The sequence below is a fragment of the Pseudonaja textilis genome, chromosome 6 (genome assembly GCF_049901715.1).
Source record: "Pseudonaja textilis isolate UNSWEBS1 chromosome 6, rPseTex1.2, whole genome shotgun sequence".
NCBI lineage: Eukaryota > Metazoa > Chordata > Lepidosauria > Squamata > Elapidae > Pseudonaja > Pseudonaja textilis.
The window spans coordinates 22,784,346-22,805,910 of record NC_141995.1 but is presented as its reverse complement, the minus strand read 5'-3'; the positions used below and the strand labels follow the sequence as shown (position 1 = coordinate 22,805,910).

At 35.8% G+C, this 21,565-nt stretch overlaps 2 protein-coding genes and 1 non-coding gene across 9 annotated transcripts in view; 2 read left to right on the top strand and 1 right to left on the bottom strand.

Moving 5' to 3' along the window:
• Positions 1–4,980: 4,980 nt before the first annotated feature.
• Positions 4,981–9,217, top strand: RPS3A (ribosomal protein S3A). The gene is made up of 6 exons (XM_026698142.2): positions 4,981–5,066; positions 6,502–6,605; positions 6,919–7,106; positions 7,439–7,647; positions 8,691–8,800; positions 9,063–9,217. Exons 1-6 carry the CDS (start codon positions 5,005–5,007, stop codon positions 9,182–9,184), a joined length of 795 nt encoding a protein of 264 aa, XP_026553927.1. The 5' UTR covers positions 4,981–5,004; the 3' UTR covers positions 9,185–9,217.
• On the top strand, positions 8,859–8,925 carry LOC113434888 (small nucleolar RNA SNORD73). The gene has a single exon (XR_003373866.2). It is a non-coding gene; the product is annotated as a small nucleolar RNA SNORD73 (small nucleolar RNA).
• Positions 9,218–11,114: 1,897 nt separating the features above from the next.
• The window catches only part of SH3D19 (SH3 domain containing 19), a 62,296-nt gene continuing 51,845 nt past the window's right edge, over positions 11,115–21,565 (bottom strand). For 5 of the 7 annotated variants that reach the window (XM_026698139.2, XM_026698141.2, XM_026698140.2 and 2 more), the window contains 6 exons: positions 21,102–21,160; positions 19,558–19,745; positions 17,546–17,595; positions 17,078–17,264; positions 15,396–15,493; positions 11,115–14,745 (listed from right to left, as the gene is read on the bottom strand). In XM_026698139.2, coding sequence (XP_026553924.2) covers positions 14,629–14,745; positions 15,396–15,493; positions 17,078–17,264; positions 17,546–17,595; positions 19,558–19,745; positions 21,102–21,160 — 699 coding nt within the window. In that variant the 3' untranslated portion in view covers positions 11,115–14,628. The remainder of the gene's footprint in view (positions 14,746–15,395; positions 15,494–17,077; positions 17,265–17,545; positions 17,596–19,557; positions 19,746–21,101; positions 21,161–21,565) is intronic. The other 2 variants (XM_087936047.1, XM_087936049.1) reach the window with 1 other exon arrangement.

Sequence of the window (21,565 nt, the reverse complement as noted above, 5' to 3'; positions counted from 1 at the left end):
GTGCCTGGCATGCTATGGTTGAGAAGCATTGCTAAGGCATATCGCGAAGAGTCAAACAAGCCTTAGCAACTGAACAAATGCCCATATTTCTTATTGCAGTTGCTTCTTGCCCTGAAGAGCTATTCCTGATGGAACATCTGGAATGATATGAATGTTGACACAGAAGCTTAACCTGATTTGTATTGATTCTACTTCTATACTGCAGTGTACACCAAGTTTCATGACACAAAAAATCTCCTCTGTCTTTTGGATTAGTGTCATGAGCTACTTGTACCTGGTACAGCAACAAGGGAAAAAAGGATATACAAAGGATTAGAAATAGAAGTTCACCATCTAAAAATATCCCAGAACTCTGACATATATACTATATTGAAAGTTCTAACTTTCAAATAGTATATTAGAGGTTTTATGTGTCCCTATTTTTCTGTTACATTTCACTATTTATTTATTAAATTTATATGCCTATATCCATTTACTTTATAAAACTGGAGAATATCCTGCATATGAAACACTTATTAACATCTTACATCTGGCAAATATATTATGAAAAATCACAGTAGACTTTTAAAATATGTTTTAGCATCATAAAATTTATGTAGCAATTTCTAATTAAAATTGCTAACATTTTAAATAGAATTGATATTTTATTACTAAGCAAAAAATTAGGCATTTTACTGTCCTCAGATCGCATTGTTTATAAGAAATTAAACATCACAATTATTGGCAGTTTCAAGTACAAACAATTTTTTTCAAGTTTTAAAAACTACAATTGGGTGGGTTGAAATATAAAAGAAGTTGATATATATAGTATTGAATTGTTTTTGCTTTTATTAATAGTATACAAAATAGTATACAAAACCAGGAGGGTTTTATTGGACTTACAACTCCTGTTCGAAGAGGCCAGGAGGGCCTTTGCGCCACTGTGGATTGTGTACCAGTTACGCCCTTTTCTGGATCAGCAGTCCCCATTCACAGTCACTCATGCCCAGATCACTTCCCATCTTGATTATTGCAACACGCTCTACGTGGGGCTGCCCTTGAAGAGCATCCAGAAGCTCCAGTTGGTGCAAAATGCAGCAGCCCACATGGTTTTGTGCAGACCCCGGTGTGCACATGTGTCACCTCTCCTGCAGGATTTACATTGGTTGCTGATTTGCTTCTGGATGCAATTCAAGGTGCTAGTTGTCACCTTTAAAGCCCTTCATGGCTTGGGTCCGGGTTATCTGAGGAAACATCTTTTGCCATTCACATCTACCCAACCCATTAGAGCGAGGAGTCGGGGAATATTGCAGGTCCCACCCTGAGGGAGATATACCTGGTGGGACCCAGAAGGAAGGCCTTCTCCATGGTGGCTTCCTCTCTCTGGAATATCATTCCCCCAGAGATTAGAATGGCCCCCACTTTAGCACTCTTCCGAAAGGCACTGAAGACCTCGTTTTGCCAGCGAGCCTGGGGAACCCCGAGAGGAATGGAGCCCATCCAATGGCTACTGTGATCTGCTGTTGTCGGAGAGGGGGTGGGAGTTGGTTTTTTATTTTTTGTTTTGTTTTGTTTTGTTCGTTTTCCCAAATTTTGTTCTATTGTACTTTACTAATTTATTTGATTGTTTTATTAGTTTTATTGTTTTTTATTTTTATTTTTTGTTTTAAATATGGTTTTACATTGTGTAAGCCGCCTTGAGTCGCCATGGGCAAATAGGCAGCAATATAAATTAAATAAATACAATAAATATAATAAATAAAAATGCATAAATTTTAAAAGAAAGGAAATTAGAAAATAAAAATATACAGGGGATATAATATTTTTAAAGAAATATGCATCTACTAATGAGGGAAGATTTGGTTTTTTCTAAATCTTATATTGTTCTGACTTATATTGTACTTTCTATTAATGGTTGGCTAGTAACATATTTTTAATTATTTCCTTTTCCTGGAATTCTCCTTCTTTGGCCCCTTTAGAATATTCATTATTATTTATTCATTATTAAATATGTTGGCTGCCTATCTTATCACAAGGTAACATATGTTACACCTTTTGATATTTGCACTGTCTTGGGAGAAAAATATAATTTGATAAAATAAATGTCAAATACAGGCAGCTGACTTAAAGAGTATGATCAGTTACTAAAAGACCATTTAGGATCATAAGCCTTGGAATTGGTGTTTTAGAGCCCATAAAACACTTCCAGCCATTGTAAAACATCATGCCAGACCCCCCTGGACACAAGACTGCATTTCAATTGCTTGGCAATCAATTCACATTTATGACCAGTTGCCAAGTACCCTGTGATCTCATATGATCTCCATTTGCAATTGCAAACAGTGCCAAATAGCTTACGGTGACCAAAAAATGATTTAGTAGACACATCTTCTCTCTCAATACATAAATGCTAGATCCAACATGGAGCCCCCAACATAAATCAGGCTCATGAGTTTGATTCAGTGTGGCTACGTAAGCATATATATATAAATGCCTCTGTATGACTGAACTGCTACAGAAATAATAGCCACAGGGGGAAAAAAAACAGAGAGGTAAACAGAAACCCTTATTTTTCCAGTTCATAGAGATGCCTATAGATATTTTCTTTCCTATGTAGAATGTTTGGATAACTTGCTATTTGTACTGCATAATCCTAACTAAACCTGCCTGTTCAGAGGTGAGTCCAACTGACAGGTCAAATTATTGAGAATGGACATGATCAACAGCAAAACTGTTTTATGTCCTTTATACCTGTGAAGCAGAGTGTAAAGTTGAGTTTTTTATTTTTAGAAAACATATTGAACCATAAGCTGATACCAATCTGGGTTCACAAAGCACACTAAGCCAAGATAGGCTTGGATGGTTTTGTGAGTGCAAGCATTATAGTTTGTTATAAAACAATATCACCTTTGAACATTTTTGTGAATACACCTTGCTTATAATATTGAAGTCCAACTATATATTGTTATGTGAAATATATATTTAAATGGTTATAAACTTTCTATTGATGTTAATTGAAGAGCATGTAATTCAAGCAACTAAAACTGATCCCCATTGTTTTAGGCATTGCTACTTCCAAGAAATCAGTAACTATCTTCCTAAACATCCTCCAGAAATTCTGGTATGTCAGGTTAGAAAATTTCATCAGACTAGTAACTCTGCTCCATATCCTTCCTTTTCAGATAATAATGATTAAAACAAGTTGTAACAGACTAACTTCATCTATTTTGACAAAGTTATTGGTTAAATGGACTGAGGAAATACTGTGGACATAATATACCTTGACCTCAACAGAGGATTTAAGTCTCTTGCAGTATCCACCTTAATAAAATTGCAACAATCAGTATTGTTTTAACTTTTTGTTCTCAGGACCCCTTCCCACTTTTAAAAATTCTGGAGGACCCCATAATTTCTATGAGTTATATTTAACAATATTTAGCATATTAAAAATTAAAATGGATGCATTCTAGATTTATTGAATCATATAAAAATAACAACACAGGTAGTCCTCAACTTACAACTTTTCATTTAGTGACCATTTAAAGTTACAATGGCATTGAAAAAAGTGACTTAAAACCGTCTGCACACATACGACTGTCGCATCATCCCCAAAGTCACATGATCAAAATTCAAGCACTTAGCATATGAAAAGTCAACTACTATTTTGAGATTTAAGGTTTGTTTTTTTTAGTGGGACCGGTCTATGAGGGCAACCTGGTCTATCCAATTATGGGATGGAGCATACTGCTTCTGCTTTCACCTTTCAGCCCCAATCCAGAAGCCTTGTCAGGCAGTTGCTTTTGCAACAAATTATTTTGTAAAACATAAATTTTTCTCTCTCTCTCTATATATATATATACAGTATATAAGAGCGAAATACCACTCACACATCATCACAAAATCTCCAGAACCATAAAGCCTACAAACTTGAAATTTGGCACGTATGTTCCTCTTGGCTTCTAGGTGCTCACTAAGAAAGGATTTTTTGAAATGACCATCAGAGCATTAGCATTTCATATATTATTGTTAACAGGCTCTGATGCTAAGGAGTTCTACTCTCCCTCCCCACCTGAAAAGAAATCTCTTCCAAATGCAAAACACAAGCAGAGGAGAGGAGTTTCAGTTTCAGGTAAGCCACTCCTATGCACCTTGCTGTCTCCTTCTTGCTCACACAACAAATACCATTTCAGTTTCCAAACAGCCCTCAGCTTTCTCACACACTGACAGGATGAATACTGATGGATGCTGGTAGGCAGGCAGAATCCCCCGGCCCCTTATTTTCCTCCCCCAAAACTAAGCCCGACCACATAGCAAAAGCACAGGTATGAAGCTAATTCAATATTATTTTGAGGTATATTCCATCAGGTTGCAACTGTGACAGCAAATTGTATCCATTCCTCAACATGTATGTTTGTCATTGCCCATGCATGATGGGGCACGTATGCTGTAAGTTTTCTGTGGCAGCCCTTTTATGAATATGTCTTCCGATGCTAATCCCACACACTGTATGGGGTTTATTTATTTCAGGAGTCTCCAATCTTGGCAACTTTAAGACTTGTGTACTTCAACTCCCAGAATTGGCCTGCCAGCATGACTTGCTGAGGAATTCTGGGAGTTGAAGTCCACAACTCTTAAAGTTGCCAAGTTTGGAGACCCTTGACTTTTTTTCCCCTAAATGCTGACGGCTCGTGATGATCATCGAGCCAGGACAGGAGTCTTCAAACATGACAGCTTTAAGACTTGTGGACTTCAACTTCCAGAATTCCTCCGCCAGTCAAGTTAGCTCAGGAATTCTGGGAGTTGAAGTCTACAAGTCTTAAACTTGCCAAGTTTGAAGACCCTTGAGCCAGAACATCGGGAAACTCCCACCAGGGGCCGCTGTGGTTTAGCGCCAAACGATTGAGAAAAAAAGCCGAGCGCGTTTTTTTCCTCAAAAGAGGCGGAAGTTACACTCACGTGACCCGGCTCTCGCGCAATATCGCGCTCTTTCCGATTTCCGGTCTCTTTGGTTCCTGGTGTGGTGCTATGGCGGTCGGGAAGAATAAGCGCCTCACCAAAGGAGGCAAGAAAGGCGCCAAGAAAAAAGTGTAAGTGGCTCCCGGGGAGAAGCGTTGGGGCGATAGCCCTGCGGCGGAGGGGGACTCGCGGCCCAGGAGTGTCGGATGCCGACGATGTTGACTGGATTGCGGAGGGGAGGGAGCGAGCGGCCAAAGGTGCTGACATGGCGGCTTCCGGCAAAAGAAACCCCGCGCGTGGGCCCTCGCAAAGTCAGGCAATGGGCGCGAGGAAATGGACCCTCCCGTCTATTTAGCCAGCTGCCTAAATTTAAAGGGGCCGCGCGCATTGGTGTCCCGGCGACGAGACATTAAACGCAAAGGGATCTGATGGGGCCACCACGTCTTTGGGCCGAAAGCTCCGGTGGTTTTTCGTGTGCAGATTGGGGAATGGGTGATGGAGGCAGAGAGGGATGCTTTCGAAAAGTGGCAGCAAGAAGAGTGCAGGCCTAATGTCCTAAGTAAGGCAGGGCTCTCCAGCCGTGGCCGCTTTTAAGACTTGTGGACTTCAACTCCCAGAGTTCCCAGCCAGCTCAGACCCCTGTCCTTAGGGCTGGAAAAAGATGACAGTGTATGTGCATGGCTTTTATTTTATGTTTTAAAATATATTTTATTATTAGCATATAAAAATATCCAATACGGTATGGCTATCCTGGTGTTTCCTTCGCCATACACACTAAAATAAAGAATAAATAGCATATATACTATTTATACATTACTAACAATTACTCTTGACCGGTATACTCATTTTAGTACATATATGTAGTACATATCTAGTATCACATTCCTGATCTTTTTAGCCTAGTTCTTTCCTGTTCCAACTCCCAACTTTCCATTTCAACTATTGATAGAATCTATTCCATATATCATAATATTCTGTCTCCCTTTTGTTTTTTAGTTCTAACATTTATCTGATTCTGCACAAGCCAGTATTTTTTTTATAATCTCCCTTTCTAATGGTACGTGTTCATTTTTCCCTTGCTGGGCATATACCATTCTCGCTACTGTCAGGATGTGTAATATTAAATATATTGACCCCTTAGTATATCCGTCTGTTGTAATTCCTCGCAAAAATAATTCTGGTTTGAATTCTACATGTCCAACCATTTCTTCTAACCACTTCTGTATCTTTCACCAAAATTCCTTGTTTTTTTTAACCACATGTGGTAGTATGTACCTGGTATCTGTTTAAAAAACATGATAGTGTGATGTGCATGGCTTTTAAATAAATATTCACGGGAAATGGTTTTCTGGTCCTCCGCTCTGGATCATCCTATTTGTGATTTGTGTGTATAAAATGATGCTTGGTAAAGCTACGAGACTTTTGCTTCACTTAAAACTTGGGGGTTCATTCAAGCCTTCCTAAAATATAACCAGAAAAAAGGTGGCACTCCAAGCTGCTCTTGGATCAGCTGGAAAATAGGTAAAAGTCCCTTCTGAATGTTTTCTTTTTTCTTTTGAAAATCAGGGTTGACCCTTTCTCAAAGAAGGACTGGTATGATGTCAAGGCTCCAGCAATGTTCAATATTCGAAACATTGGAAAGACGTTGGTTACCAGGACTCAGGGAACAAGTAAGTTACCAAAATAAGAAATGCTGGCTTTTAAGTTATGGTATATTTCTGAAAGTCTTAAACTCTAATCAAATACCATTTTTATTACTGTTTTAAACATTGTGTTTTGTTTACACATTTTACTGTATATTCCTATACTTATTGAATTTATATGCTGCCTTTTTCACTTTATAAAGCAATTCTTGGTGGCTTACAATTATATGTTGCAATTGTAATTACTTTGAATGCAGAGGATCATTTGAAATACATCTTAGAAAGTGATACATAGCTCAGTGGTGTATTTTTATAAACATGCTAACCGTAATATTTATAGAAATTGCCTCTGATGGACTGAAAGGCCGTGTATTTGAAGTAAGCCTTGCTGACCTACAGAATGATGAAGTTGCCTTCCGTAAATTCAAGCTGATTACCGAGGATGTCCAGGGGAAAAACTGCCTCACAAACTTTCATGGCATGGACCTCACACGGGATAAAATGTGTTCAATGGTTAAGAAATGGCAGGTTAGTATAAATATTGGTATGTATTTAAGCTGAACAGTGAAAATCGGAATTATGTTGTTGTTGATGGAGGCAAGTAAATTACAACTGTCAGGTGATGATTGTTCATCGGCTATTTTTCATATATCATCAGAACCAGTACTTTAAAAAGTTTCCAAAAATCTTGCTTAGTTCTTCTCTATATTCTGGTATACATGTGAATGCTTCCTAAGCGTACTTTGCAAGAATTCCTCTGAACCATGGTTATCTTGTGTAAATGCTTTAAAAGTAGGCAGTCTCATCCAGACATAGTAATTTGATGTGTTAAAATATCTGTAACTCTTACAATGTTCCAGACTATGATTGAAGCCCACATCGATGTCAAAACGACAGATGGGTATCTTCTACGCCTTTTCTGTGTTGGCTTCACCAAGAAAAGAACCAACCAGATTCGCAAGACTTCCTATGCTCAGCACCAACAGGTCCGCCAAATCCGCAAAAAAATGGTGGAAATCATGACACGTGAAGTGCAAACAAATGACTTGAAAGAAGTTGTCAATAAACTGTAGGTGGATTTTTTTTTAAACTATGTTTAGTAAGATGGTTTTCCGTGCCATGCTACTTTAGAATTTGTACAGGTAGTCCTTGACTTAACAAGTTAATTTACTGATCATTCAAAGATACAATGGCACTGAAAAAACAACTTATGACCGTTTTTCACACTTACGACCATTGCAGCATTCATTTAGGTAATACGATCAAAATTCAGATGGTTGGCAACTGACTCATATTTATGACAGTTACTGTGTCCAGGTGTAATGTCATCACATTTTGTGACTTCTTGACAAGCAACATCATTGGGCAAACCGGATTTACATAATAATCTTGTTACTAATTTGACAACAGCAAAGATTCACAAGAATAATCATAAAATGGGAGAAAGCCCACCTAACAAATGTCTCGCTTAACAATAGAAATTTTGGCTCCGTTATGGTTGTAATTATATTTTTAAAAGTGTTTTTAGATTCTGTAATGTTCTGAGTAATTGTGTCCCTTTTAAAGAAGTGAAAATATATATTATTTCTGGAGATAATCCATAAGATTAGATATGGGTAAACTTAGTAGGTTCTCTCCAAGGCAATGATTTAATTAAATAAGTAAATTGGTTTCAATGCCACAACATTCTAATCCAAGACCAAATAAATTATCTTAAGATGTAATACAGGGGTCCCCAAACTTGTCAACTTTAAGACTTGTGGACTTCAGCTCCCAGGCTGGAGAATTATTGGAGTTGACGTCCACAAGTCTTAAAAGTTAACAGGTTTGGAGATCTCTGGTGTAATAAGATGTGCACATTTTTTCTTAATATTTTATTCAGCCACACATAGAATGAAACCATTCTCATTGCCTTGCTTCGTGCTGGGGTAATACATAATCTGGTTTTTTTGCTTTGTATGAATGTGTTGTGTGGACATAGTTTGTTTATTGAAATTGTGCATAAACATTGAAGTTTCTTTGTGAATGCCACAGTCACTTGTAATTCTGCTGGGTGTTAATCTAATTTTTAGTTTGGAGACTTCAAAATGAAATATTTCATTATGATTGTAGGATTCCAGACAGCATTGGTAAAGACATAGAAAAGGCATGTCAATCAATCTACCCCCTTCATGATGTCTATGTTCGCAAAGTCAAAATGCTCAAGAAGCCCAAGTTTGAATGTAAGTATCTGTCACTGAAAATACTGTGTTAACATTGATTATATTTATTTGAAATGGGAGTGAATGATGACACTTTGTTTCGGTCCCAGATGAAGAAATGATTACTTTATCCTAACGCTGACATTCCCATAAAACACAAGGATATTTACTAGTTTTTGTAAGGTGTATAATTAATAAGTGAATATTTTAATACAAAATAAAGCGCCATTCCTTTAAAATGTAATTTTCAAATATATTAATTTAGATTTTTAATTATTTCTAGTGGGCAAATTGATGGAACTGCATGGTGAAGGTGGTGGTGCTGGAAAACCATCTGGTGATGAAACCGGTGCCAAAGTAGAACGAGCTGATGGATATGAGCCCCCTGTACAAGAATCTGTTTAAAAATCAGCTACAAAATAAAAGACTTAATATAAATAGTGTGGTAATGTGCATTTTTATGGAATAGTTACTCGTATTTTGCATTCATGCTACAATTTTGCAAAGCTACTTCAGCTACCAGTTGATCCACTGATGAAACTAGAATTGGTGAAGATTTATATTTTATTTCACACAAGTGTTACAATTTGGGTAATGATGAATATCATTCTGTAACATTGTAAAAAGCACACATTCAAGCTACTTCCAATTTTTTTTGTTTCTTTTTTTTTTAAGATCCAGGTAATATTGCACCAATGCTAAATATTTTTAAAGATAATCTGCATATAATTTATTATGACTTTTAGTTATTAGAGCATTGTAATTGTGACGAGACCCCTTCTAGTCATGTGAAAGTAAATTTCTATGCTGTCCATTTCACTAATAAAGCAGTTATTGAGTAGCTTGCAATTAAAAAGTTTAAGTGTAAAAAAAAATAGAAAAAAGGATTAATAAACTAAATGATGGGCAGCCTTGGGAGTAAGACTCTTCTTCCTTGTCAGCTGCCCCCAATATAGCAGGGCCCCTGGTCAAGCAGCAGAGCCAAGTTTTTAGTCTCTTCCGGAAGTCCATTTATGGAGGCAGATCTCATCTCTGATGGGAGAATATTCCAGAGTATAGGGGACACAGTTTACAAGCTATAGTGCAAGCACGTCCCTCACCACTTTAAATGAGGATTTAAATCTATCAGAACTCAAGAGAATTGTAGTCTCACCTTAGACATGAGGCCAGCCCAGTGAGGAGCAAGTTATACACTCAATCCAAGGAGGGAGGCAGTGACAATCTACTTCTGGAACACTTGCCAAGAAAACAGCTACAGGGACACGTCCAGGCAGCGGCTAGGAGTCAAAACTGACAGCACACACACACAAAAGTTCAGTAGACATGTATGGCTATTGAATGTTGTGAAGTAAGTAGAAGACTGGATTCCTGAAAATTCATGGATAAGAAATTCTGGATAGATTAAGACACTTCCCTCCAGTCACCTTGTTCCTTACTCCAGTGCAAAAGCCTTCACGTAGTATGCCGTGTGGTTTTGCATATTTGAAGGAGGGCAAGAAACATTTAAACTTCATTCCAATAGACTTAAGTATTTTCAGCTAAATTCCTTCATTTAGCTTAGCCTAATCAAGTCTACGGTGCTTCTATGAAAAAATATTGAATAAAAAGTATTTAAAACATGATCAGAATAGGTTATAACAAGCATTCTAAACCAAGAGATGAGTTTGTATAAAACATCCAGCAGGAGCTAAGGAAGTGTCCGCTCTTATTCCAAAAGAAGTACTAAACTGGTAATAAGGAGAAGGGAGATGAAATATTCTAGAAGAAAGTACTGAAATTTTTTATTATTGTATCTATTGTGAGGATCTAGCTCGTAATTAACAGGTTTCAAAAACATTTTCAAGGTAAATTAAAAAAAAAACGGTAAACCAATTTCAGTGGGTTTATTTTACACTATATTCAAATAGTGTCTTTAGCCTCATACAGATGAGAAATGGAGAATTTCCATTTCACATTGACAGCTTTTAAAATCACAACCTTAATTACTGCATTTATCCTTTTTTTGAAAGTTCAAGAGCTCATCCATAATACTTCCAATTAAGTATTCCCCTCCCCAAAACTGCTATGTTGGGTTTAAGAGAGGCCATGAATCCGAAGTTGACCAGCAAGCTTCATAAGTAGAGAAAGGCGAATCCAGCACACAATACTCTGTGCTACCTGGGTGTCATTAATCTGTCAGCTACTTGTTCTGAACTTTGATTCCCAATCACTTCAAGACTTAGAGAATGTGTAAAATTTAAACGCATCAAATCAAATGGAAGAAAATTTCCTTTAATTGAAGTTTTTAAAAACTGCAATAATTAATGATAAATTTCATTCCAGTTTGCACTGTTCATTGTTTGCAACAAACACATTTATTGGTTATGTATACAGATATGCCACAAAGCCGAAGAACAACATTTTAATTAATATTAATTTCCTGAAGCAAAAGTATTTTTATAGATTTGTGTAATCTTTGAAGAAAATTCATTAAACTGATGTGGAGATTAAATAGCTACTATAATATCCTGGTTCACACTTATATACTGTATATACATATTGTAGTATTTGTATTTTCAGCTAACTGCTGTACTTATATTCATTTGAGAATCTTATAGCATGTGATCTATAATACTTTATGGCCTCAATCTAGAAACTGATGCCAGTTATTTAAATGGGAATGTCATTAGTATTTATCTATGTTACTAACACTATTAAAAGCCCTTTAGATGGCACTCTTCAAGTGAAATAGCTGTATTTGGCAATCTGAATACATGGATTGGTAAGATAACGAAGCTTGCTCAGGTGAATGCTTACTTTAAACAATGATAAATATAAAAGCCATATTTACTACTAATGTAGAAATTAGTGCATTTTCATTAGTAACAAAACAATTTTTCAGTCACTGGAAAATTACATGTTGAGAATGAATATGGAAAAATACAAAATCTGAAAATATATGAGTAAGAAAAATTATAAAAGTCATTTTAACAAGCATTGCATTCAGTCTGGTACACAGTGGTTTTCAGTTAGCACTTGCAATGACCCTCAAAAGCCTAAATACTGCAGCTGACATACAACAAAAAAGGTCCATTGTTCCTAAAAAATACAGCAAAATATGAGATGGCAACAAAGGTTGCTGTTGTGAATAATAGGTTTTGCCTTCAACTAAGCAGTTTCACATTGCTGTATTTGATGGTAATAATACTATTTTCATGTACTTCAGCTCTTACATCTTAATGGAAAGCTGAATTTTAACTATTTTTATATCATGGAAGTATTTTATTCTTAAAGTAAGACCACAACTAGGGAACAAGATAACATTCAAAGTTAATTACCTGGAAAGGTGTATTTTCCTCCAGTTTTTAAATTGTGAACAGAAAGCATGTATAAAGGAAGTTTTAAGAAATTAAAATAGGAAACTACAATTTTATGAATAAGCAACACATTGATTGAATCAAAAGCAAAATTTTCATTGCTTTTGTCCTCTAAAATAAAATTCGATTTGCACAATATGTCAAACCTCAAACCAAACTGTAGTTTGGTTTTAAAATCTGGCCGTAATTAAATGCATGGGTGGATTGTGGTCAAAGGATTCCTTGCAAGCCAGAAATAACTGCAGCAGCCCTGCTTATCAGAATGAGAGGCTGGCTTCTGAATTACAGCCTGCTATGTATTTTATGGCTTAGCAGCTAACTATTAATTCTGGAAAATAAGAGTGTAAGAGGTCTGCAAAGAGAAGCTGTTCCTGCATGCTTCCTCCCCACCTTACTATCAAAAGGGCATAGTTCGGAGGAAAAACAGGGCCCGGTGAAAGAATGTCTGTTTTTTTTCATCCTTTGGGATTAGGTTTATTCACAAGATTGTTTTGCTATCAAACCTTCATTATTTATTCTTGTTAGCTGTGCTTTACGCACAAAAGTAAGGTTTCCAACAATTATAGCCAAGGCTGTGACAGTGGTGTGTGCTTTAAGTACTATTTCACCCCTCCATAAAGGCCACACAGTGAAAAGTCAAAATGCAATATTGGTATTGAGAAAGAAAATGGATATGGTGTGCTTTTTTACTCAGTCTTGAGAAATAGGAGGATCGATGTTTTAGGTCTTTCACCACTATCAGATTTATAAACATATAATATTAATTCCTGGTAAAACTGACAGGAAATCAGAGCATTTTTATAGAATGTAATCTTAAGAAATATAGGGCAAAAACGGGACTTAAAAGTTTTAATTTTAAGATTCATTTTTTACCTTAAATTACATTTATAAAGTTGAAGATTGAGGAGATGGAGATAACAAGACAATACAGGCTGTAGTACAAGTTTATAATAATATCTATTCTTATGAGATAGTCATGGCAGCAAGACCCGTGAAAATTATTCTTCCATCACTTATGGATAGATAGATAGATAGTTTTCTGAACACACTTAATTTCTAACAGTAGATTAGATAAGAATAAGGCAATAGGGAACATTACAGAATTTGAAAGATCCAAAATGATATCAGACTTTAAAAAGGAGGATGAATCTTTGAAAAGTCACTCTAGATAAATTAAGATTATGATACAGCACAGTCCATTGGTTGCAAAAACTAAGAAATTTCTATGTGTGTAATTTTATTTACTGAAAGTACTAAGAAAAGTTACCAGCCTTTCTTATCATAAAACATATGCAATTATTATTCATTAGGATTGCGCAGTGTTAAAGCGTGTGCATGTATAGTATGAGGCTTGCAAAAATGTGGATACTTAATCAAAGCAGGCATTTTATATCTGTTCAACATTGCAATGTCTTCTTCAATTGCTTTGCCCAGCTTTACTGTATATATATCTTGCATTTATCCATTAAAAAAGATCAGGCAACAAATGTTGGGACTCAGCACCGTTTGAAAGATCCTGGAGAGCTATTAGTAACTAGGATAGAAAACTGGATCAAACAGACATAATGGTCTTCCTAGTCTAAGGCACGTAAATCCAATATCATCCAATTGTTTCGGGATACTTCAATCCAGACTAAGAGTAATTGATGCATTTTTAAACAACTTAACTTACTTGGTTTAAGTAAAGAAAAAACCTTTTCTTTTACCGTGACAATCTTATTTATGTATCAGGGTTTAATGTTTTCATATGGTAAACATTTCGGTTTCTGAAAACTTGAGTAGCAAACTATAGCGTGGGATATGTATTGTTAAAAAAAAAAACCATTTGAGCAGTGTTTAATAATTAATTGGATGTCGCACAAAGAATAAAAAGTAAAGGTAAAGGTTTCCCCTACCCAGTTGTTTCCAACTGTAGGTGGCTGTGCTCATATCTGTTTCTAAGCCAAGGAAGCCAGTGTTGTCTGAAGACATTCCCATAGTCATGTGGCCAGCATGACTATATGCTGAGGCACACAGAACACTGTTACCTTCCCATTGAAGTGGTACCTATTTATCTATTCACATTTGCATGGTTTCAAACTGCTACATGGGCAGGAGCTGGAGAAGATGACAGAAGTTCATTCTGTTGCATGGCACTCGGGTCTCAAACCCGGGTTGTCAGGTTTCCAGCTGACAAGCTCAGCATCTTTAATTCTGAGCCATTGCATCCCCACAGAAAGAATATAAAATGCACCAAGTTTAAATAATAAGGCTTTGTATTCCTCTTTTTTTAAAAAAAAAAAAAAAAACTTCTGCCCAGGGACTGCTCAGTATAAACTAAAAACAAAATATTGTACAGTCTAGTAAACATTTTACAAAAATAGTGCAAAAATGCATTTGATAGTCTAGATAAAATGATCACAGATAGCAGTCTTTCTCCACTGCACAGAATATAACGTGCTTTTCTTCCAGCGTATTCACTTGCAAAACAATGCTCCAGAATTGGATTTCACCTTAGGAAAGATGTAGAATTTGGACAAAATTCCTTGGAAATATTCCAAATTTGTCTTGTAATTCTCCACTCATCCATTCTTCATCTACAGATTGTACACTTGTTATGATATCACCAATCTGTTGAAACAAAAATTGCAACCAATATTATTTCTTTTTTATAATATTCTTCACACATACTTAACTCTTAAAACTGTACTCTTTCTTCTCCCAAGTGATACTTCGTTCATTTTTGAATTAGTTTTATATCAGATCAAAAGAACTGATAAGAAAACAGTGTTTTATGCTAGACAACGAAATGCCTTAATAAGTCAAAAGAAAAAAAAATCAAAGTAGGCCTTATATTCTTTGGGATACCTAGAAGCTTTGCAGTTAGATAATTTCTTAGGGAAAAATAAATTAAGTGGCTAAGTTTCACTAAAGTATTTTTTATGGATTATAATAATATAATAGAATATCAGCCCACTTTTCAGTTGCATTCAGTTCATTACAGAAACAGTGTAAACTGTGTTCCGGCTGTTTCATACATCACAGTAAAATCAAGATAATCTTAAATCCAACAGTGGATTTGTGTATAGGTTGTTCAACTCTTCTTTCAAACACAATTTTTTGCAGTATAAAAAAGAAGAAACTTACTGTCAACCCATAATAAACACTTGCAACAATTTCCCTAATTTTTATGCTGCAGGAGAAATTCAGGATGGTATTTTTCACAATGATAAAATATAATGTTTTTATCACTGCAGAATTGTATGTTTAAATATGCTTACTTTGAAAGAAAGTTCATCTATGTTCTCTGCATGAAAATCATACAAGGCCTTGGCTTTGGGTTTCCTCTCTCCCTGAGGTTCTGATGACTGCATTCCACCTGTAAGATACGATGATCCAATTCAATGTCTCTTTGGGATAATATAAGAAAACATTTTTTGCAAATATCTTAATCTGGTTTGAGGTTAACTGAGTGAAGGGAATGAAAAGCACAACTCTTTTTCCCGGCACATACACTGCAAGTTTAACTATGCCCTCTTTCTTTGAAAAAAAAAATCTACTTGCATTTTTTTAAAAAAAACAAAGTGTTTTCCTAATTATCAAATGGGAATAAAAATATATTTTCCTTAATTTTTCAAAGGGAAATTACACTGTTGTTCTTATATTGGACAAAAGCAAGCACTAACTACTGTTTCATGTCATAAATCTTCATTTTTTACTTTGGTAATTACCTTAACCAAGAAGGTTGCCTTGGAATAATATCAAGTCACTAGAGGGGATTCTAATTGACATCTTAAACCATTCCAGATTTTACCACCAGGGTGTGATCATGATCAGATTACAAGTATACCAGCCACACCACCAGAATACAGTAAATGAGCTATTAAATCATTGCAATATATTTTATGTAATTTATGAGGGCAGATTGTAGGTATCATCATGCTTTTCTGTATGAAATGGCAGAGAAAGCATTTATTATGAGGATGATCTTTTGCAAGTACGTGAGGAAAACGTATGTTACTTGTATCACAGAAAATGTATTTATTTGATTTTTATCTTGCCTTTATTATTTTGTTAAGTAATTCAAGGCAGTGATCATATCTAATACTCCTCCCTCCTCCTTTTTCCCATAACAACAACTTGTATGGTAGACTGGGCACCCAGCCAGCCACATGCCTAGAGTCGCACCTTAATCACTACACCGAACTGAATGCCAGAACTTTTAGAATCTGAGTAAGCTTTTAAATACTAACATTGTGTTTGCATATTACACAAAGGTATAGTATAGCAGTCTGTAATTCTATCTCAAGAAATAGCTTGTTCTGCATTAAAGATGTTTGCTTCAAACTGTAAGGCACTACAAAATTTCTTTTTCTTAATCATTTAAAATAAAAAGAACAAATGAAAACAGAAAAAAATAAACACCTTCATGACTGAGAGTACAATACTGAGACTTTAGCAGAATAACAGTAAGTCTTGGAGCTGCCTCCCATTTTCCTCAGATACCTTGGACATTCTTCAATTGAGAATTTCAACAATATATATAAATACTGTAAAAATCTACCAGTGGTAACATATTTGAATAGACCATCCAGAAAAATTGTAGTTATATAATCTTTTTTTGGTCAAAACATTTTGTTCATAAACATATCTACTAATCTCGGGACTTTTTCTGTTTCAGTTTCTGGCCAAAATTTCCCCCTTGCAAACAATGAATTCACTTTACAACTTACTGTTCACTTTACAATTGCAGTGTTTGCTTTGCAACCACGGTATTCGTTTTATGACCATCGTGTTCCCTTATAACTGTTGCAAAAAAGATTTAAAATTGAGCCAGTTTACGACCATCATGGCCTAGAACGGAAATTGTGGCTCAATTACAGTTGTAAATCAAGAACCACCTGTATCTCTATAGCCTGTACAATAGGATGAAAGCAGTTCCATTTTTCTTTCAGCACTGTACCTGAACAAACATGAACAAACACAGCTGGGAAAATGCCTTCCTTTCCATTTAGCCTCCCTCTATACCACTCTGAATCCACTTGTTCTAATATCAAGATACAATCTCCTTTTTTAAATGATAAATCTTCCTGCGTTTCTGCTGTAAAGTCATGAAGAGCATCACACCACTGTCCAGCTTGTCCTTCCAGCTTTGAAAAACAAAGAAAAGATAGGAGTGTAAGCTTTAAACTTTCTAATGATACTGAGAGAAAACAACACTGTCTATCCAGTGAATTCTATACACATCATTTAATAGGCTTAAAACAGATTAATTACTTTAGTGCAATTAATTAATAGATTAGGAAAAGTAATCTTTAATCCTGCAATGAACCAAGAAAGTTGGTGAATTTTTTTGTTTCTTCTAATGTATATATTAGAATAACAGATTGTGTCTGATTGATTACATGCTATAAAATGATAAATACATTACTTGTGTCATTGATCCTGAATGTTTACTCCTCAGCAGGAAACTGCCATCGCCTATATAAAAGATTAACACATAAACATTGTTTATTTATTATTTATTACAATAATTTATTGTATAATAATTTATTATTACAATAATAATAAATTATAATTTATTATTGTAATTTTAAAAATACTATTCAGATTTAAATATAGTCTCTGCCAGTAATATTCATAACATAATACATACAGAGAAAAACAATTCCAAGAATAATTGTTGAAAATCTTAAAAGGAATGGCTGGATTCATTTATTACACTAAGCTGTAATGTTTTTTGTTGTTGTTTTTTACACTCTGCAGCATGGAAAACCTCGTCACAGTGGTTAATCAACTGTAATTAACTGATTTATAAATTGTGTAACCGATTTTATCATTAAAGCAGCTTATTGTGTCCAGTGAACCCAGCCAGATGAGGTTTGTTTAACAAAACAGGGTTACGATCTCAGAAGGGGTGTGTGTGGGTGGCTGTGTGTGGGGGTGTGTGTGCATCTCAGCTCTAAAAATGGCAGATGATGTTTCTCTGAATAAGTCTAAATTAAATTGGTACATAATATAAAACAAACATAATTGTTGCTTCATATAATCTGATTCACCATAAAAAATTCTATTCTATTGTATCCCGCCCTAGCATTACTTTTAAAAGGAAAAGAAAATCCTGAGTAATATAGAAAATAGACCATAGGTCTGAGAAATGCATTTCAGCAAAAGTTATCTTAGTGCCAATACATTTTAGGGATGACTTTTCTCAAATTGTCTTCTAAACAAACAGAAGAGGAAGCATGTAATTTCTGACATTCTTTGACCAATTATTTTGGAGCCTGTAAAATTTAGGATTGAATGATAAGACAGAATGCACTGAATGGTTCCTTAAGGCAAGCTAACACTAGTACAGTATATCCAGGGGTGGGCTGCTACCGGTTAACCCTGGTTCGGCCAAACACTTAGCTAACGGGTAGCTAATTTTATGGCCGGTTCGATGCACCGGCAAATCCCACCCCTGGCTGGCCCCGCCCACTCCTTCCCTCCTCTCCCAGGAGTCCCCAGGTGGCCCATTTTGGAGGCCAGGTAAGTACAGGGCCCGCACAGAGGCTTGGGGAGGGCAAAAAATGGGCCTCCCGGAAGTTCTGGAAGGCTGAAAATGGATCCCAGGGAGGGCGAAAATGGCCCCCTCACCATGGTGCAGGAGGCTGACTAGGTCACGCCCACCATGACCACGCCCACTCAGTGACTGGGAGGGAACTGGTTGCTAAAATTTTTGAAGCCCACCCGAGTATATCACACATATGCATACAGATAGTCTTCGACTCATGACTACAACAGAGGCCAAACATTGGGTTGCTAAGCAAGACAGTAGGTGAGTTTTGTCCCATTTAACAACCTTTCTTGTCAGCATTGTTAAGGGAATCACTGCAATAATTAAATTAGTGACTCTGGCTTCCCCATTAATTTTACTTGTCAGAAGGTTGCAACAGATGATCACATGACCTCGGGACACAGCAACTGTCATAAATATGAATCAGTTACCAAATGGCTGAATTTTGATCATGTGACCCTGATGATGCTGCAATTGTCATAAGTGTAAGAAACAGTCAAGTCACTTTTCTCATCGCCATTATAACTTTGAACAGTTATGAAATGAACTGCTGTGAGGATTGCTTGTACAATAGCTATTAAAAAATTTTATGGAAGTGCTAAGATTCAGCGCATACTATATTCTTTGTGTACCTGTAGCATACATGTTTAAAATTGTGCTTTCATGTTAACACAAGCACAGCATAACCAATAATACAACAATGTGCAAAAATACTGATTTATATAATACATAAAATATCAATGAAGAAGGTTAGAATTTCTAATTTTGGTATGTGTTCTATACCCAAGAATCTAACCGTCTTTATTAATAAGGCATTTTGGTCACATTAATTATCTACTGTGAGATGCTGTTTTTTCTTCACCAGTTGATTTAGTTGTTTTTACCTGATTCAGGTAGATCTTCAATAACGTCCACAAAATTTAAGGGAAAAATTCCAGAAGTACCTCTCAGCTCTCCTTTGGCCCATTCTTGATTAATATACCCTTTTAAAATAATAACTTCACCTTCAGAGAAACTTAATTCATCTTTCAGGTCTCCAATGTATTCAAATCTAGCTCTGCATCTTGGGCCTCTAAAATAACAAAGAAAGAAAAAAATAGTAAAAGGGAAAATATCATTCTTTCATTTGTTTCACTTATTCTTCTGAGTTAAAACCATTTTACATCCTTTAGGTCCATGTTTTTATATTTGTTTGTTAGACCTGTATCACATGTTTATTATTTGAATGATTTCTCTACTAGAACTTCAAAGAAATATACACTGCAAGTCTTTTTTTGCCACAATATATTTATTTCTATCATATATTGTATCTGCATTTGTAGTAGATGTTGTAAAAAAATCTTCATGTGTGTGTGTGTGTGTGTGTGTGTGTGTGTATGCATATGTGTGTGTATGTATGTATGTATGTATGTATGTACATAGATATACGCAAGACACACATGTATATATATTCCAAGATTGGTACAGTTCTCATTTATTGATCATTTTTTCAGCAACCATTCAAAGTTATGATGGTGATGAAAACATAACTTTAAGGTCCATTTACAACCTTCGCAGAATTCCTGTCATGTGATTGTCACTGACCTCCGCAGAGCAGAGAAATTGAAAAAGAATATATTGCAAGAGAATTAGCTGTTTGCTCGTGTAATTGAAAGCAATTTGATCCCAGTTGCAACCTTTTTCTGGGAGTCATTTGTGACTTATGCAAACAGCTTGCATTGCATTTTTCTCTCCAATCTCTCTTGTCTGCGGTTGGGGGGGTGTTGAGGGGGGAAGAAATGCATTTTTACACAATCTCTTCTTTGCCTGACCATTCCTCCACCACTGCTGAAAGGAATGATTGGAGAGAAAGAGATTTGAAGAGAGTAAACTATTTTTGACATCAAGACAATGAGATCTGGATAACACCAACAGTAGTTAAGGGTCTAACAAAGAGAATGAAAATACAGTCAGTATTTTACAATACAGTCAGTCTCCAAAAGACTTGAGCTATACTATTTGCCATTTACCTTAATTTGCAGAAAATAACATTTATATTCTATACCCAAATATATTCTTTCCCATATGTTAACACTGCTTTTGAAGAAAAAGAAGAAAACTGGTTTTCTTTATAAAACTAGTTTTCAGAAATCAAAACAGCATAGACAAGAAAATAGCTTTCAATAAATATTTTTCCAATTAGGCAAGCCACCCAAACCATAAATATTTAAAATATTTAAAGTCCTTAAATTAAACAATTCTGTGGCTTTGTTTTGTAATGTACTGTGGTATGCTATTTTATAATTCCCTTTCCAAGATTTTTTCTGTGTTTGAAGTCTTCAAGTCAGGATTTTACTTGCTATGAGTGGTAGCCAGAATACCTTTTTATGACTGGAAAATACTTCTGAATGTTAAAGACCGCAAAGTCAACATTTCTATGAAAACTTACATAATATTGGATGGTGAAAGCGGCTCTTTTTTCCAGTTGTTTTCTCCTGGAGTATCAATCTAGGAAGGAGACAACAGGAACATTTAACTATTTTATCTATGTACCTTAATTTGTTTCTTTTGAAAAAACTATTAGGGCTCTATGCTTCCTTCAAAGGTCAGAAAAAGTTTTGAAGTCCAGGAAGGTACACAATTAGCAAGGAGCTGCAGCTGTTTAAACCAAATCCATCTTTATCCTGGATTGTACTGCCGTTTCAGAAGAAAGACATGTAAGCCATTAAGGCTGGCCCAGCCCCACAAATAGGTTGCAATGACCGTTAGAGCACAGCTGGCTTCCTTGCAGTCAAGAATTGCATATCTCTGAGTTCCTGAAAACCCAGTCACCGGTTTGGTCTAAGTGCATCATCATAGCAGCATCAAGTGATGTATCACAACTTTCCCTGCCTTCGTTAAACTGGGCATGGG

Bases quoted from the DNA above. Each gene is read 5' to 3' on its own strand.
- RPS3A (XM_026698142.2), top strand. From the start codon at position 5,005: ATGGCGGTCGGGAAGAATAAGCGCCTCACCAAAGGAGGCAAGAAAGGC. The intron at 6,606-6,918 runs GTAAGTTACCAA...TAATATTTATAG, and splicing joins TACCAGGACTCAGGGAACAA to AAATTGCCTCTGATGGACTG. The intron at 7,107-7,438 runs GTTAGTATAAAT...ACAATGTTCCAG, and splicing joins CAATGGTTAAGAAATGGCAG to ACTATGATTGAAGCCCACAT.